This window comes from Pelophylax lessonae (assembly GCF_965119305.1).
Source record: "Pelophylax lessonae genome assembly, chromosome: 10".
NCBI lineage: Eukaryota > Metazoa > Chordata > Amphibia > Anura > Ranidae > Pelophylax > Pelophylax lessonae.
In genome coordinates, this window is record NC_138777.1 from 27232270 (window position 1) to 27248347 (window position 16078).

The following is a 16078-nucleotide window of genomic DNA, read 5'->3' on the forward strand; positions in this document are numbered from 1 at the left end:
GAATTTTTTAAAGCAGTGAGTCAGACCCATACCCTTTCATTCTTCATTTGCCTGCCTGCTCTATACGGCTCTGTATAGAGCTTCAATTAGAGACAGACAGTCCAAAAGCAAAAAAAGTTGCTGCTTTGCTTTCTAATTGGACAGCCCATAATGTTTTGTGAATTCTGGGTCATGGACGCACTTTATATAAGTATTTAAATGCAAATAAATATTTAATGTAACCCGTGAAACATAATTTAAAAAAAAAAAAATGTAATGGAAATGACTCTAGTTTCCCTTTAAGGCTTTGTTCACAGTAAATAGGAAGTTATTCTGTGCGCTCACCTTTAACTAGTTCCTCCATGGAGAGATTGCTCTGTACAAGAATTACAATATTTGTGGTATGAACATGTGTGACAGAGCAGTAAACTGATAACATTGTGTATTGTGGGTAAGGGGAAGTATTGAATGATGGAATGTTTTATTCATTTTTATTTTATTATCCCATTAAATAACACGTTGTCCCCTATACCTGGACTTCTCCATGCCATCATTTTATAAATGAATACAATAAAGACATAAAACAGGCATGTTTATCAATAATGTCATAGTTGTTGAGCTGCATTTTTGCCACAAATGATAAATAACAGATAATAAATGAATGTAGGTGTAGAGCTGCACGATTCTGGCCAAAATGAGAATCACGATTTTTTAGCTTGGAATAAAGATCACAATTCTCTCACGATTCTCTGTGTAACAAAAAATAATTGGGATAACTTTACTGTTACGTTTTTTTTTTTTATTCATTAAAGTCTATTAATTGCGTTTGAAAGACTGCTGCGCAAATACAGTGTGACATAAAATATTACAACAATCGCCATTTTATTCTGTAGGGTCTCTGCTAAAAAAAATATATAAAATGTTTGGGGGTTCTAAGTACTTTTCTAGCAAAAAAAAATGATTTTAACTTGCAAGCAACAAGTGTCAGAAAAAGGTCCAGTCTTTAAGAGGTTAAACTTCCTTTCTCCCTGGCAGAGGGAAGGAAAAGATACAATGTAATCATTTTTGTTTATAGTTACTGGGAGACTTTGCTGATAGGCATTTCCCGGGAGGCTTTTTTTTTTTTTTTTTCCACAGCTGTTCTCTCTGCTATGCAGCTATGCAAAGAATCGAGCGTATTTGAGGTTTAGATCGTCAGGGGGGGGGGTGAATCGAGATCGCAATTTTCATACGATTAATCGTGCAGCTCTATGTAGATGTCATCTCTAATTGGAAAACATTAGCACTATGTACCGTAAAAAAAAAAAAAAATAAACAAATATATATATATATACAGTATCTCACAAAAGTGAGTACACCCCTCACATTTTTGTAAATATTTTATTATATCTTTTCATGTGACAACACTGAAGAAATGACACTTTGCTACAATGTAAAGTAGTGAGTGTACAGCTTGTATAACAGTGTAATTATGCTGTCCCCTCAAAATAACTCAACACACAGCCATTAATGTCTAAACCACTGGAAACAAAAGTGAGTACACCCCTAAGTGACAATGTCCAAATTGGGCCCAATTAGCCATTTTTCCACCCCGGTGTCATGTGATTCGTTAGTGTTACAAGGTCTCAGGTGTGAATAAGGAGCAGGTGTGTTAAATTTATGGTAATCACTCTCACTTTCTCATACTAACCACGTGCTTTGCCATGTGTGGTGCACATTTTTTCCAAACAAAAAATGGGCATCTTTTTGCCTCACTTGGGGTACCATTGACAATACAGTAAATGGCAATGCAAGCATGACAGACATTTTCGCACATTTTGCAAAGAGTGCAAAATTGCACGATTTTACGCACGTTCACAAAGCGCTAAACTGTGAATGCAGCCTTAGCCAGGGGTGACAGTTCAGCTGATAGACAGTCACCACCTCACAACAGGAAGTGCCTGAACGTGAACCCTCATGGCCGAATCACCGGGTATTTTTTTTCATGAAAACCTGCTGATTTTAAAAATAAAGGATTAAAAACAACTTTTGAACATGTTACATTTTATATGTCATTTTAGTGAGTGGTCAGAGGATGTTTTGAAGGTCATGCAAGTATGGGGCAGCCAATGCCAAGGAAAATAAGGGCAAAGACATGTGTAAGCTCCTAATCGCCAATCGGAGCTTTCATAGGCCTAGGACAGGAAATGTGTTACAGGCAGGATCACCGGGTTAAATTAAAGGGGAAAAAATATAAAGGAAAACTATTGCTCCAACAACATGTAAATACTTGCAATAAATATATATATAAATGTATGTATATATATATATATATATATATATATATATATGTTTTTTTTTCTGCACCTGGGTTTAGATATGCTTTAAAACCAAAATAATCCCCCCGAAAAAAAATACATTTTTATCACAAATTTACATAATTTATAAAGAATTAAGTGATATCTAATTTATTCACTAAATATAAAATAAGGTGACTCTCGCCCTATTGGATTGCGAGTGAAGCTGTTAAAATAAAATCCTTCCCAGGTGCTATTAATACTGAACTGATTACCCAAACAGTGTAAATTAATAAAAATTAATTAAAAAATAGTACTGCGCTCCAAGGATTTTTTAGAGGAAAAAAAAGGTGCTCCAATATTCCTACTACCAACAAAGCGTAAATATCAATATAAATAAGTATGCATAAATAAATATTGTACTATTAAATATTGTATTGTAATAAATCCTTGGTATACAGGATTTGTCTAGCACATTATGCACTTTTTATAGTCATTCACCAAAACACTGGAGCACCTTTTTATTTTTACTGGTACAATATTTATTTATGCATACTTATTTATATTGATATTTACCCTTTGTGGGTAGTAGGAATATTGGAGCACCTTTTTTTTCCTCTAAAAAATTCTAGGAGCCCAGTACTATTTTTTAAATTAATTTATAATAATTTATTCACTATGAAATACTACTGAAATTCATTACCTGGCAAATATCCCTGAAAATTACTTTAGAATGTGGGCAATTGTGGTAAGTGTATATCTTCAAGAATCTAGATTGTAAGCTCTAACGAGCAGGGCCCTCTAATTCCTCCTGTATTGAATTGTATTGTAACTGTACTGTCTTCCCTCATATTGTAAAGGGTTGCGCAAACTGTTGGTGCTATATAAATCCTGTACATAATAATAATGTATGTGTGTGTATAAATATATATATATATATATATATATATATATATATATAATATTTTGTGTGCGTGTATATATCTATTTTCTAAAACTTGTTTCCCCCCCCACAGCTGTTTTGGCAACGTCCTTCCCGCTGCTGCCTTATTAGGCCACCCTCGGTAGGATCAACTAAGCCTGTTTTTCTTCACCCTGTTGCCCGCATGACCGGAAGTCAGACCCTTCTGCCGTACTTTGCGGTGCATCTCAACAAGATGGGCTCGTTCCGGCGTCCCAGGCCGCGGTTCATGAGCTCCCCGGCTCTCAGCGACTTGTCGCGGTTCTACGCCAGCCGCCAGGTCCTGCAGCTCAACTCCAGCGTCCTCTGGAACAGGTACAGTATTTCAGACATGTATATTTCATCTAGAAAAAAATGTATAGTTATAGATGAACCTAGTGATTTGCAGCAAGATTAAAAATGTTTGTTGCAAAGTTAGGGAGTAAAGGCCCGTACACACGTACCGATTGTCGGCCGTAAATATTCGGCCGACGACTGATCGGCCGATTGTAGGCTTGTTAGTATGATGCTTCCGACAGCCGACAGCGCATTTTCGGCCGAACAGAATCGGGTGTGCAGGCATTAAAACTTTTGTTGGCCGTCACCAGAATGGCCGATTGTTCGCCAGTCAGTACAGATTTCGGCCGACAGACAGCAGATTTGCAAGACTGGGCATGCTCAGAAAAGAAAAAAGACAAGGAAAGTTAACCATCACATGACATCACTTCTGCAGTCGGCTGTTGTTGGCCGACAAAATTTGTGTGCAGTCTTTTGCAGTTTTCAACAGACACCACAGCCCTGGACAAAAGACGGCCGATCGTTCAGACGACGATCGGTACGTGTGTACGAGGCATTACAAAATAAATTAGTCTTTAAAACTGCTACTCTAAAACACATTTTGTAACATAATTTGTGAACAGTGTGGAATACTAAAGGTAGCAAACAGGGATCTGCAGGTTTGATGAATAATTTATTTTTTTCCCTACAGTGTCTTTAGAACAGCCACCTGAGGGACCTTGGCTCCTTCCTTCAACAGGAAACACCACATCAAACCACCTTCAAATCAAACTTCCCCTGCCGCCTCCTTAGTTATTGGTGTTATTGGGAACCAAAGCTGGATAGTCAGGGAGGGTGAGGCTGATTGGTCCTATTACGGAGGCAGAGGCCTCTGGGACCAGCGCCGGTATGAGGTTACCTGGCTGCTGCATGGATCCTCAACCAGGAGGTCCTTGAAATGATCACCCAGAGATTTGGGGGTCCCGTGTGTGGATCTGTTCCCTTTGAGGGAGAACACAAAGGCTCGGTCCTTCTTCTCCCTTATCAGATGGGACGGCGCTCTAGGGATGGATGCCCTGGCTCAGAGTTGGCCTTTCTCTAGGTGATATGCCTTCCCCCTGTTTCCAGCAGTTCTAGTAACATTTCAGACAGAGAACAACTCTCTGATTCTTATTGTGCCTCACTGGCCCAAATGACATTCTAAAAGAGCTAGCGGTGGAGCCTCCGTGGATGCTACCTGCCTGGGTAGATCTTCTCTTTTAGGACCCGGTATGTTGCCCCTAGGTGGAGCGGAGGAACCTTGCTGCCTGGTTACTGAGGAGGAGTCACTGAAAGCTAAGAGCTTCTCAGACCGGTTGGTGTCCACAGTGGGTAGCAGGAAGAGGGAGACACATGCTATCTACTGGAAGGTGTGGAAGCACTTCAATGATTGGTGTGTAGAAAGATCCTTTGATGTGCATAGTCCAGTTGCGGTCTGAGAGTTTCGGCAGACAAAGGCTTTGCCCTTAGTACTCTGAAAAGCCAAGTTTCGGCGCTCTCTCTATTTTTGTAAAATCCAATAGCATCCAACACCTGGGTGGCTAGGTTCTTCAGGGCCATAAGTAGGCAGAGACTGGTACAGGGTCCTTCATTCCTTAAGTGGGACCTGTCCTTGGTTTTACAGCCCCTCGTAGGAGTTTCCTTTGAACCTCTTGAAGAGTGTTCTGAGAAGTTGGAAGCCCTGTCGATTAGATGTCCTTTTTTCAGGTATTCCCGGATCGAGTACTGTTTTGCCAAAAGTGGCCACAAATTTTCATATGGGTCAGGATATTACTTTATCCGCATTTTGTGCTAACCTTTCTAGGGAGCAAGAATTTAAGTTTCATGGGTTGGACGCAAGGAGATATGTCCTTCAATACTTTTAGAGAGAACAAAATCATTTAGAAAGACGGATTCCATCTTTGGTTTATTTTCTGGGGAGAAGAAAGGTGATAGAGCCTCCAGGCACACTTTCGCCAGTTGGCTTAGGTTAGCTATTGGCCAGGCCTACACATTAGGAGATGTGGAGGTTCCAGAGGCTGTTAAGGCACACTCCACTAGAGCTATGGCGGCATCACAGGCAGAAAGGGCTGAAGCTATGCTAGAGCAGATCTGCAGAGCGACAGCATGGTCCAGCTTTATCAGCTTTGTCAAGCATTAGAGGGTGGACCTATTGTCAGCAAAGGATCAGTCCTTTGAACGCAAGGTCTTGCAAGCTGTAGTCCTGCTCTAAAGGTTAGTGCTTTATCCTCTCAGGTGGCTGTCCTGAAAGACGCTGTAGGGAAAACCAAAGTTACACTTACTGGTAACCAGAGGTGGGGGACTGGAGTCACATGACTTGACTTAAGTCACCAGTTTGAGGAATTGAGACTTGCTTGACTAAAATTAATAAAAGACTCGACTTGACTTTGACTTGGTATTCATGACTTGAGACTTGACTTTGACTTGAGACATATGACTCGAAATGACTTTACTTTTTAAAGTTATTAAATATTTGCATTTTCAAGAAGTGTTAAAGCAAAATGAATGTGCCTGTTATGTTTCTGACACCACAGTCACTTAAAACACCTCAGTGGGTTCTGATTTTTAGGACACTGGCTGTTTAACAATGAAAATACGTAACATGTTTTTAGTGACTGTGACCGGACAAAGGATTTTGAGCTGTTTGGGCATTCAAAGTGTTTCTTTAATATGCCAAGAAAAAAGCACTAAACAGTTTTGTTAATGTTGAAAATAAAACAAAACCTTTCCTGACCACTGACTTTTAACTGATTTAAAGGTGAAAATTGGGGTAGATCAGTATTTTGACTTGATTTGGGACTTGACCAAAATAAATGACTTGACTTGCTTGACCTCTAGCAGGGACTCAACTTGACTTGCTTGCTTTTCGCCACAGTAACTTGGGACTTGCTTGAGACTTGAAGGTTAAGACTTGAGACTTGCTTGTGACTTGCACATGTGTGACTAATGCCTCGTACACACGCATCGATTATTGGCCGGGAATTTTCGGCCAACGTCCGATCGGCCGATTTTTGGCTTGTTAGTATGATGCTTTCGACAACCGACTCCGACTTTTCGGCCGAATAAAATCTGGTGTGCAGGCTATAAAATTTTTGTTGGCCGTCAACACAACGGCCGATTTTCCGTCAGTCAGTACAGATCTCGGCAGACAAAAATCTGATGAGCAAGACTGGGCATGCTCAGAGAAGAAAAAACACACGGAAAGTAAACCAGCACATGACATCACTTCTGAAGTAGATTTTTGTTGGCCGAGAAAATTTGTGTGCAGTCTAGAGCACATTTCAACCAACACAACAACACTGGACAAAAGTTGGACGATCGGTCGGCCGATAATCGTTGCGTGTGTACGAGGCTTTAGTCCCATGTCTGCTGGTAACGTCTTTTCCGGGAGTCTTTCAGAACAGCACCGGCTACCTGTCCTGGTGTATTTTGTCCTTGGGTTTCCCGACACAGGAGCCACTGTAGTATTGTTAGGTTGTTGGATGTGTTCTTGTGTCTCCCCAGCTAGCCGCAATTGCTCTGGAAGAACTGAAGAGCTGGCGGGGGAAGTTTGATCTTGAGGTGGGCTGACGTGGTGTTTCCTTTTGAAGGTCTCTCAGGTTGCTGTCCTGAAAGACTCTCGGAATGGACGTTACCGTAATATGTAACTTTGTTATTTTTTTATTCAGGGTGTGCATTCACACCTGAGCATTTTTTAGTAAGAGCTTGCAACCCTAGAATCACATGGTTTTTCGTTGTAGGTGGGCAGAAAGTGTTCAACCCCATACCCCCTCCTCCCATTCCCCCTTCCTGAACCATACCAGGCCACATACCTTCCTCACTGGTGGGTACCTTGCAAGGGGGGGCTGTAGCAACACTTCCCCTCACTTTCAGGGGGGCACCTTCTCCCAGAGCTTTATCCCCACATCCAGTCACTAATAGAATGTGGGGTTTTGAAGGGGGAGAATTATCAGAATCTAGAATACACCTTTGTAATAAGGGGACCCCCCCCCCCCCCCCCCCAGGTATCCATGAAAATCCCCTCCCCCCCAATCCCTCGGGAAGGAGTACTGGGTACATTAATACCCCTTATTATTATTAAAAAAAAGGGTACAAGTAAATAAAAACACAGCTCCTGTCCAGTCTCCAGGCAGCTCATTCCAATGTGCAGTCCCTAAGCAAGGCAGCTAATTAACAGCAACAAAAAGTAATAGCGAGTTCTGACATTCTAATCTACATGCTGATTCCAGGTTGGTGGCTAATCTAGCTACCTAATCAGTATGCTGATCCCATGGCATGCTACAGTTGTGTTTAAAATAATAGCAGTCCAACATCACTAACCAGATCAATCTCTGTTTCTGGTATAAATTATATTTCTGCATGGCAAATAATTTACTAGTAGCTGTAGTACAGTAATAGAAAACCGACAGTCATGACGTGCATGCTGCTGATTCTGTGTAATTGAATCTTTAATTGAAAGGGGCGTTCAAAATAATAGCAGTGTGGAGTTCAAATAGTGAGGTCATTCAATCTGTGAGAAAACAGGTGTCAAACAGGTGGCCATTTTTTAAGGATGAAGGCAGCAAATGTTGTACATGCTGGGTATAGTGCATTTCTCTCTAAGAATCTGAGTAAAATGGGTCATTCCAGACATTCTTCAGAAGAACAGCGTACTTTGATTAGCCACTTTCTACCCGCCTGCCGTCAAATGACGGCGGAGCGGTGTAGCTATTGTTCTGGGACGCCGTCATATGACGGCGCACCAGAACAGCCTCTCTCGCGTGCCCCCCGGCGCCAATCTCGGTAAAGAGTCAATGACATGACTCTTTACCAATGTGATCGGATGTGTCATGTAGATGAGGAAGTGCCGTTATTCGGCTCTCCTCGCCAAACACAAGTAATCAGTGCCCTGATTACACAAAATGTAAATAAAGTGCCAAATACTGCCTACCATCAGTGCCCGCCATCAGTGCCCACAATCAGTGCCCATACTACTGCCAGTCAGTGTCTGCTCATCTAGGCACTTATGGGCACTGACTGGCAGCACTATGGGCACTGATTGTGGGCACTGATGGAGCTGCCCATCAGTGTCCACCAGTGCTGCCCATCAGTGCCCACCAGTGCCACTCGTCAGTGCCCATCAGTGCCACCCGTTAGTGTCCATCAGTGCCACCCGTCAGTGTCCATCAGTGCCGTCCGTCAGTGCCGCCTCTCAGTGCCCATCAGTGCCACATACCAGTGCTCATCAGTGCCACCTATCAGTGCTCATCAGTGCCACCTATCAGTGCCCATCAGTGCGGCATATTAGTAACTCCTCATCAGTGCCACCACATCAGTGCCCATAAGTGCCACCTCATCAGTGCAGCCTATCAGTACCCATCAGTGCCGCCTCATTAGCGCACATCAGTGAAGGAGAGAAATGTATTTATTTTCAAAATTTACTCACAGAAAATAAGAAAAACTTTTTTTTTTTCAAAATTTTCTCTTTTTTCTTTTTTTTGTAAGAAAAAAAAAAACCCAGAGGTGATTAACCACTTTACCACCAGAGGATTTTGCTGTCTTACGTCCAGGCCACTTTTTGCGATTCGGCACTGTGCGAATTTAACTGACAATTGCGCGGTCGTGTGACACCGTACCCAAAAGAAATTTACGTCCTTTTTTTCCCACAAACAGAGATTTCTTTTGGTGGTATTTGATCACCTGTGTAATTTTTACTTTTTGCGCTATAAACAAAAAAAATAACAATATTTTTAAAAAAAATTTTATATGAAATTCCCCCCCCCCCCCCCCAAAAATGTAAAAAATAAAATTTTTTAAAATTTTTGGCCAATTTGTTTTCTGCTACCTATGTTTGGTAAAAAAAAAATCACAATAAGCGTATTTTGATTGGTTTGTGCAAAAGTTATTGCGTTTACTAACTAAGGGAAAGATTTCTGTAATTTTTGGTGTTTTTTTTTTTTTAACGCGTAATGGCAGCGATCTGCGATTTTTTTTGTGGGACTGCGACATTGCGGCGGACAGATCGGACCCTTGACTGACATTTTTGACACTTTTGGGGTTACCAGTGACATTACTGCAGTAATCAGTGCTATATATATGCACTGTTACTGTAAAAATTACATTGGCGGGGAAGGGGTTAATTTTATTGGAGATGGAGGGGTTAATGTATGCCTGGTGCTTACTGACGTGTGTGGGGGGGGGGGGGTGACTGAGTGACACAGGGACAGATCGGATGTTCAGCTATGCTGAACACTGCGATCTGTCACTCCCTGTCACTGAGGAGATCCGCCCGCTCTGTTTACACAGGAGGGCGGATCTCTAAACTAGATTCCCCGACGATCGGGGAAGAGCAGCGCCTCCCCTGGCCCGACTCCCGCTGTGAATGAAAACAGCGGGAGCGCGCCTCCGGCGGCTCGCGAGCGCCGCCTACAGGGGAAGGAGTAGTAGTACTACGTTGCTGGACAAAAACGAACCACTTTGCCGCAGTACGGTCAACGTGACCGGTCGGCAAGTGGTTAAATACCACCATAAGAAAGCTCTATGTGTGTGAAAAAAATGATAAAAATTTCATTTGGGTACAGTGTAGCATGACCGCGCAATTGTCATTCAAAGTGTGAGAGCGCTGAAAGCTGAAAATTGGCCTGGGCAGGAAGGGGGTGAAAGTGCCCTGTAGGCAAGTTGGTCACTTTAGGTACACCAATATTTTTCTTATTTTTCATGTGATTTATTGGCCTCTATTGGAAATATATTTATGTGACATTTTTATATGCACATTCACATATATTTTATATTTTTTATTGAAATAAACTGATTCAAATAAATATTAAATATATATATATATATATAAATAAAGGTGGATATTATATATTATATTATTATTTATTTTTATATATCTATTTCATATTTATTCAAATGAATTTATTTATTATTATTATTCACAGCACTTGGTCTTTTAGATGGTACACCAATATTTTTCTTATTTTTCATATGATTTATTGGCCTCCATTGGCAATATATTTATGTGACATTTTTATATGCACATTCACATATATTTTATTGCATACTACCATATGCCAAGTAGTCCTTCTCCCGAGGCAGCGCCACTGACCTTTACACTTTTTGCACAGAGCCAGAAGCGTTTGGCGATTTTTTTCTGCAATTTAACATGTTTTGTCACTCCACAATTTAAATAATTTATAATTTTTGCATTATCTTATATAACTTATAGTTTATAAGGTTATAAGGTTATATTTATAGGGAGGCAGCAGCCTTTTTATCATCCTTAGCGCACAATTTTTCCCCTTTTTTTTTTGCTTCTGGCTCTGTGCCAAGATTTGGTACATGAGCTCCTGTGGAGCGTTTTTTTGGAGTGCTCCACACAATTAAAAACACGAAAAAGCTAACAAAAAAAAAAAAAAATGTGCTGCAGCAGCTGTTGCTGCACTACGCTCAGGTGTGAATGGAACCTTACTCACTTTTTTTATACACACTGTCATTATTTTTAACACAACTGTACGTCTTATCTACGACAACAGAAGCTGCCTGTTCACAGTTTTTAATATAGAGCTTTAGTTCCACTTTAAGAAAGATGGTCAACATGACAGCCAGGCATCGAGCATTTTCAGAAGGAAAGCTTTATTTTTTTTTTTATTGCAGGTTTTCTTTAAACGATGAAACTAACCTTCTATAATCTGTTGGTAGTATTGCTGTGCTGTTCGGGGACAGATGTGACACACTCATTTACTAGTGGTTTCCTTTCTCAGTGTGCAGAACGCCGTCATCAACGTGTTCAAAGGAGGGGGCCTGCAAGCCAACGAACTCTACACCCTGAACGAGAACGTCAGGTACGCTATGGTGGGGCGCAGCTGGGGGAATGCGGCTGCCGGTTCACACAGAGACGTCAGGCTTTGTTCTCACACATGTGTGACTCTCACTTTCCTGCTACTGCTCATTCAGGGACCCATAAGGGGCCACACCTTGGTCACATGACTGACGGAAAACCAGAATGTTATTGGGGGGGATGAGCTCAATGGAAAGTTACAGGGGATGGAAGAAAGACAGAACCGTGTGAAACTCTGCTGTATCAGAGAGTAACGGTTAAACATTGGCATGCGCAGCCTATTGCATTGGGTGTGCACCCCAGAGCATGAACACATGTGTGTGTATCAGCAGAGCAGTGGACGGTGTCAGTAGAGCAGAGAATGGTGTCAGTAGTTTTTATTTTTTACAGATTTATTTTTTTTTAACTATTTTTTACAATATTTGTTTTTACATTATTTTATTTTATTTTTTTTTTACAGTTTTTTTTTTTTTTTTAGCCCTGTTGAGGGGCTTTGGTGAAATATCAGGGGTCTAAACATACACCTGATGTCTTAAGCTGGCCATACACCATACAATTTTCTTGTTCAACCTTCCTTTAGATTTACCAAAACCAGTAAGCTCTAACGAGCAGGGCCCTCTGATTCCTACTGTATTGAGTGCCGGTTCACATTTGTGCGATCACAAAGATCGCATGTAATTCGGCACGCACTGCTCCTAAAATCACATGCGATGTCTGTGCGGTGCAAATTCAGCCATACAGTAACTATGTATATACAATACCTGGCAGATGCCCCTGGAAGCTGGAGTGGTAGGTCCACTTTAGACGTTACTGGAGAGGTAGGTCCACTTAGACGTTACCATAGAGGTAAGTCCCCTTTAGATGTTATGAGAGGGATAGGTCTACTTTAGACATTACGAGAGTGGTAGGTCCACTTTAGATTTTACGGGAGTGGAATGTCCACTGTAGACTTTATGGGAGTGGTAGATCCACTGTAGACTTTACTGGAGTGGTAGGTCCACTTCACACTTTACGGAAGTGGTAGGTCAACTGTAGACATTACTGGAGTGGTAGGTCCATTGTAGACATTAATGGAGTGGTAGGTCCACTATATGTAGAATTTTAAGGAGTGGTAGGTCAACTTTACAGAAGTGGTAGGTTCACTGTAGACATTGTGGAAATGTTAGATCTGCAGTAGACATTACTGGAGTGGTAGGTCAACGGTAGACATTATGGGAGTGGTAAGTCAACTGTAGACTTTACTGGAGTGGTAGGTGCACTGTATGCAGACTTTACAGGAGTGGTAGATCTACTTTACGGAAGTGGTAGGTCCACTGTAGAAATAAAGAAGTGGTAGATCCACTGTAGACTTTACAGAAGTGGTAGGTCCACTTTACAGAAGTAGTAGGTCCACTGTAGACATTATGGAAGTGGTAGGTCCACTGTAGACATGATGGAAGTGGTAGGTCCACTGTAGACATTATGGAAGTGGTAGGTCCACTGTAGACATTATGGAAGTGGTAGGTCCACTGTAGACATTATGGAAGTGGTAGGTCCACTGTAGACATGATGGAAGTGGTAGGTCCACTGTAGACATTATGGAAATGGTAGGTCCACTGTAGACATTATGGAAGTGGTAGGTCCACTGTAGACATTATGGAAGTGGTAGGTCCACTGTAGACATTATGGAAGTGGTAGGTCCACTGTAGACATTACAGGAGTGGTGGGTCAACTGTAGAATTTACAGGAACAGTAGGTCAACTGTAGACATTAGAGGAATGGTAGGTCCACTGTAAGGACTGCCAGAAGATAGCGTCATATATTACGGGAGTAATAATATAAAAGAATAATAAATATTCATTAGTGCCCCTTTAAACAGACATGGACCTTTGCACTGCAGATTGGTTCAGGTTATGCAATCTGGCAATATTTGTGCAAACGTAAAACTTCAGAATAGGTTGTATCACTTCATGCCACATGGCCAAGAATGATTTCCATCACCAGGCAGAATGTGAAGGAAGAGCCCCAAGCATAATACTCCTATCACTGTGACTTAGAGTAAACTTGTCAACTAAAGAATTCTTCTTCAAACCACCACACATGTCGGCGTTGGTGCTGTTTTAATGGCTTAGAACAATTATTTCAGCACAATTACACTTTTTAAATGTAAAAAATACGTTTTAAACATTTATAAGCAAGCCCTTGATGAAGTATAACTTACATTCTGTCCAGCGTTGTCCCCCAGACTCCATGATGAGGTCCAATGAGGTTCTGGGTTGAATGACACCCAGCAATGTTCAGCCCATACCAAGTGAGCCCAGGGTGTCAAGGATCCAACCCATGAGGGTGCATTATTAACCCGCCCTGCGCTCACAGGACAATGCTGCATTGGCACCACATCACATTCACAGATGCACTGTCATACATAGTACAGTATGCATAGAGGCATGGTGAGAGTCCAATAAGAGAATGGGCTGCCGTTAACGCAATGCGACTCAACCCACAACGCAACACATATGTTGCAAAGGCCAGATTCCCTATGAAGACCCATGACGTTCACTTAGCCTTCTGCGTTCACTGCCAGAAAATGAAAACCTCACTGAAAAGATAACGAAATGCGGTCAGAGTTGAGTTTTTTTTTTTTTTTTAAAATAAAAGCAACATTTTTTTTATTGAATTTTTAGTAACACAGAGAAGCAGGCACATGAATATTGGCCACCAACAGTGTTCAAAAAAAATTGCATAACTTTTTTAAATTTGAAATGCCCTAATATGTGTATATATAATTTTAACAGCATACCAATGATTTCAAATAATGAGAATTTATTTAGACACTCCTTACGCCTAACTTGTTTGAGTCCACATGCTGCACATTTGCCACCCTGCAAATAGAAGCTTTAGCCCTCTGCACTTATTGTCGGAAATATACAAACCTTGCTGAAAGGATAATGGTGAAATGTGGTCAGTTGAGAATTTTTTTTTTTTAGCAATAGATTTTTATTGGATTTTCAAAGTGATAAATAGATGTAAGAAAGTTTGGACTTTACTGGTACCAGACTGCATGAATTATATAAAAAATATTTTTTATTCCAAAACATTAAAAAAACAAGGTAAAAACATACAGCATCTCACAAAAGTGAGTACACCCCTCACATTTTTGTGAACATTTTATTCTATCTTTTCATGTGACAACACTGAAGAAATGACACTTTGCTACAATGTAAAGTAGTGAGTGTACAGCTTGTATAACAGTGTACATTTTATTGTCCCCTCAAAAAAACTCAACACACAGCAATTAATGTCTAAACTGCTGGAAACAAAAGTGAGTACACCCCTAAGTGAGGGGTGTACTCACTTTTGTGAGATACTGTAAATGCCAATATCCTGTGCGATTGGCCATATTAGTAAACCACCAAAAAGTACACCAGAAGGGCCGTACTGTGAATACATAAACTTTGCAGGTTCGATGTGGAAGGCTGGTTTCGCTTTGTAGCTTCCTTAGGGTCTTATCATCCTGGTTTGCAAAGGTAAAAAATGGAAAGTCGCTTGGACAGTATAGCCTGGGGCAGGGCTGGATTAACATAGGGGCTATTGGAGCTGCAGCTCCAGGCCCCTACCTTCATATAGGCCCAGCAGGGGCTGACTGACCATTTGGGCAATGCCACTGCCCTACTACCATCCACTGCCCTACTGACGCCATCCGCTGCCAACACCCCCCCCCACCCCGTTTTTGAAATAATATATATAAAAAATTACATTGTAAAAAATAATACAAAATTGAAATTGTAAAAAAAGTAAAATAATAAAATAATAGTATTGATACTGTCCCCTGCCCTACTGACACCATTCACTCCCAACCCCCAATACCACCCCCCTTTTTGAGAAAATATATAAAGAATTAAATTGTAAAAAATAGTAAAAAAATAAATAAATAATAAAAATAATACTGATACCGTCCACTGCCCTACTGACACCATTCACTCCCAACCCCCAATATCACCCCCCTTTTTGAGAAAATATATAAAGAATTAAATTGTAAAAAATAGTAAAAAAAATAAATAAATAATAAAAATAATAATGATACCGTCCACTGCCCTACTGACACCATTCACTGCTCTCTTCTGCCCCTACCCTCTTTCCCAAAAGCATTGTGAAAGAAATGTATAAAAAATTAAATTGTAAAAAAAAAATTTGTAAAATAAATAAAAAAAATACTGACCCTGTCCATTGCTCTACTGACACCATCCATGCCCCCCAAATTAAAATGCGCTTATATGTTTATAAAAAATTAAAAAAAAAATGCAAAAAGAAACCTAAAAACTAAATAAAGGACTTTAACAGTACCTTAAAAAAGCACACTAGGTGCAAAATGCATTATACAAAAATCAATTAAAACCCATCATCATAGTATGACAAATATGTATAGACAAAATATTGGATGTAACACATCCTAGAATAGCATATGAGAAACACCTAACCACCCTGCTGCAGACAGGTGGAGGTAATTAGGAATCTCTGTAGAGTCGCTTCGACGCAGATGCGTTTCTTGGGGCAACAGCCCGCTTCTTCAGGAAGACAGTAAAAAGCGAAATAATCTTATTCTCTGAGATAGAAATTCAATAAATAAGATATTTTAATCAAAAAACATCTTCAATATTACAGACTAGATTTCATATATTAAGTTCCATGTTTAAACAATACATACCCAAAGAAAGATAACAAGCATTTAATACTATATACCGAAGTCTTCATACATTGTCTGTTGCTTAC

General features: G+C 40.6%; 2 protein-coding genes across 2 annotated transcripts in view; one reads left to right on the plus strand and one right to left on the minus strand.

Annotated features, from left to right (window-relative positions):
* PRR5L (proline rich 5 like) overlaps nucleotides 1-16078 on the plus strand; it is a 137009-nt gene that overhangs the window by 48125 nt on the left and 72806 nt on the right. Inside the window, exons 2-3 of the mRNA XM_082269807.1 lie at nucleotides 3272-3531; nucleotides 11253-11333. Of these exons, the coding sequence (XP_082125933.1) occupies nucleotides 3362-3531; nucleotides 11253-11333 (251 nt within the window). The 5' untranslated portion in view covers nucleotides 3272-3361. The remainder of the gene's footprint in view (nucleotides 1-3271; nucleotides 3532-11252; nucleotides 11334-16078) is intronic.
* The window catches only part of RAG2 (recombination activating 2), a gene marked incomplete at its 5' end in the record, with an annotated part of 350031 nt that overhangs the window by 4273 nt on the left and 329680 nt on the right, over nucleotides 1-16078 (minus strand). The gene's annotated exons all lie outside the window — the stretch shown is intronic.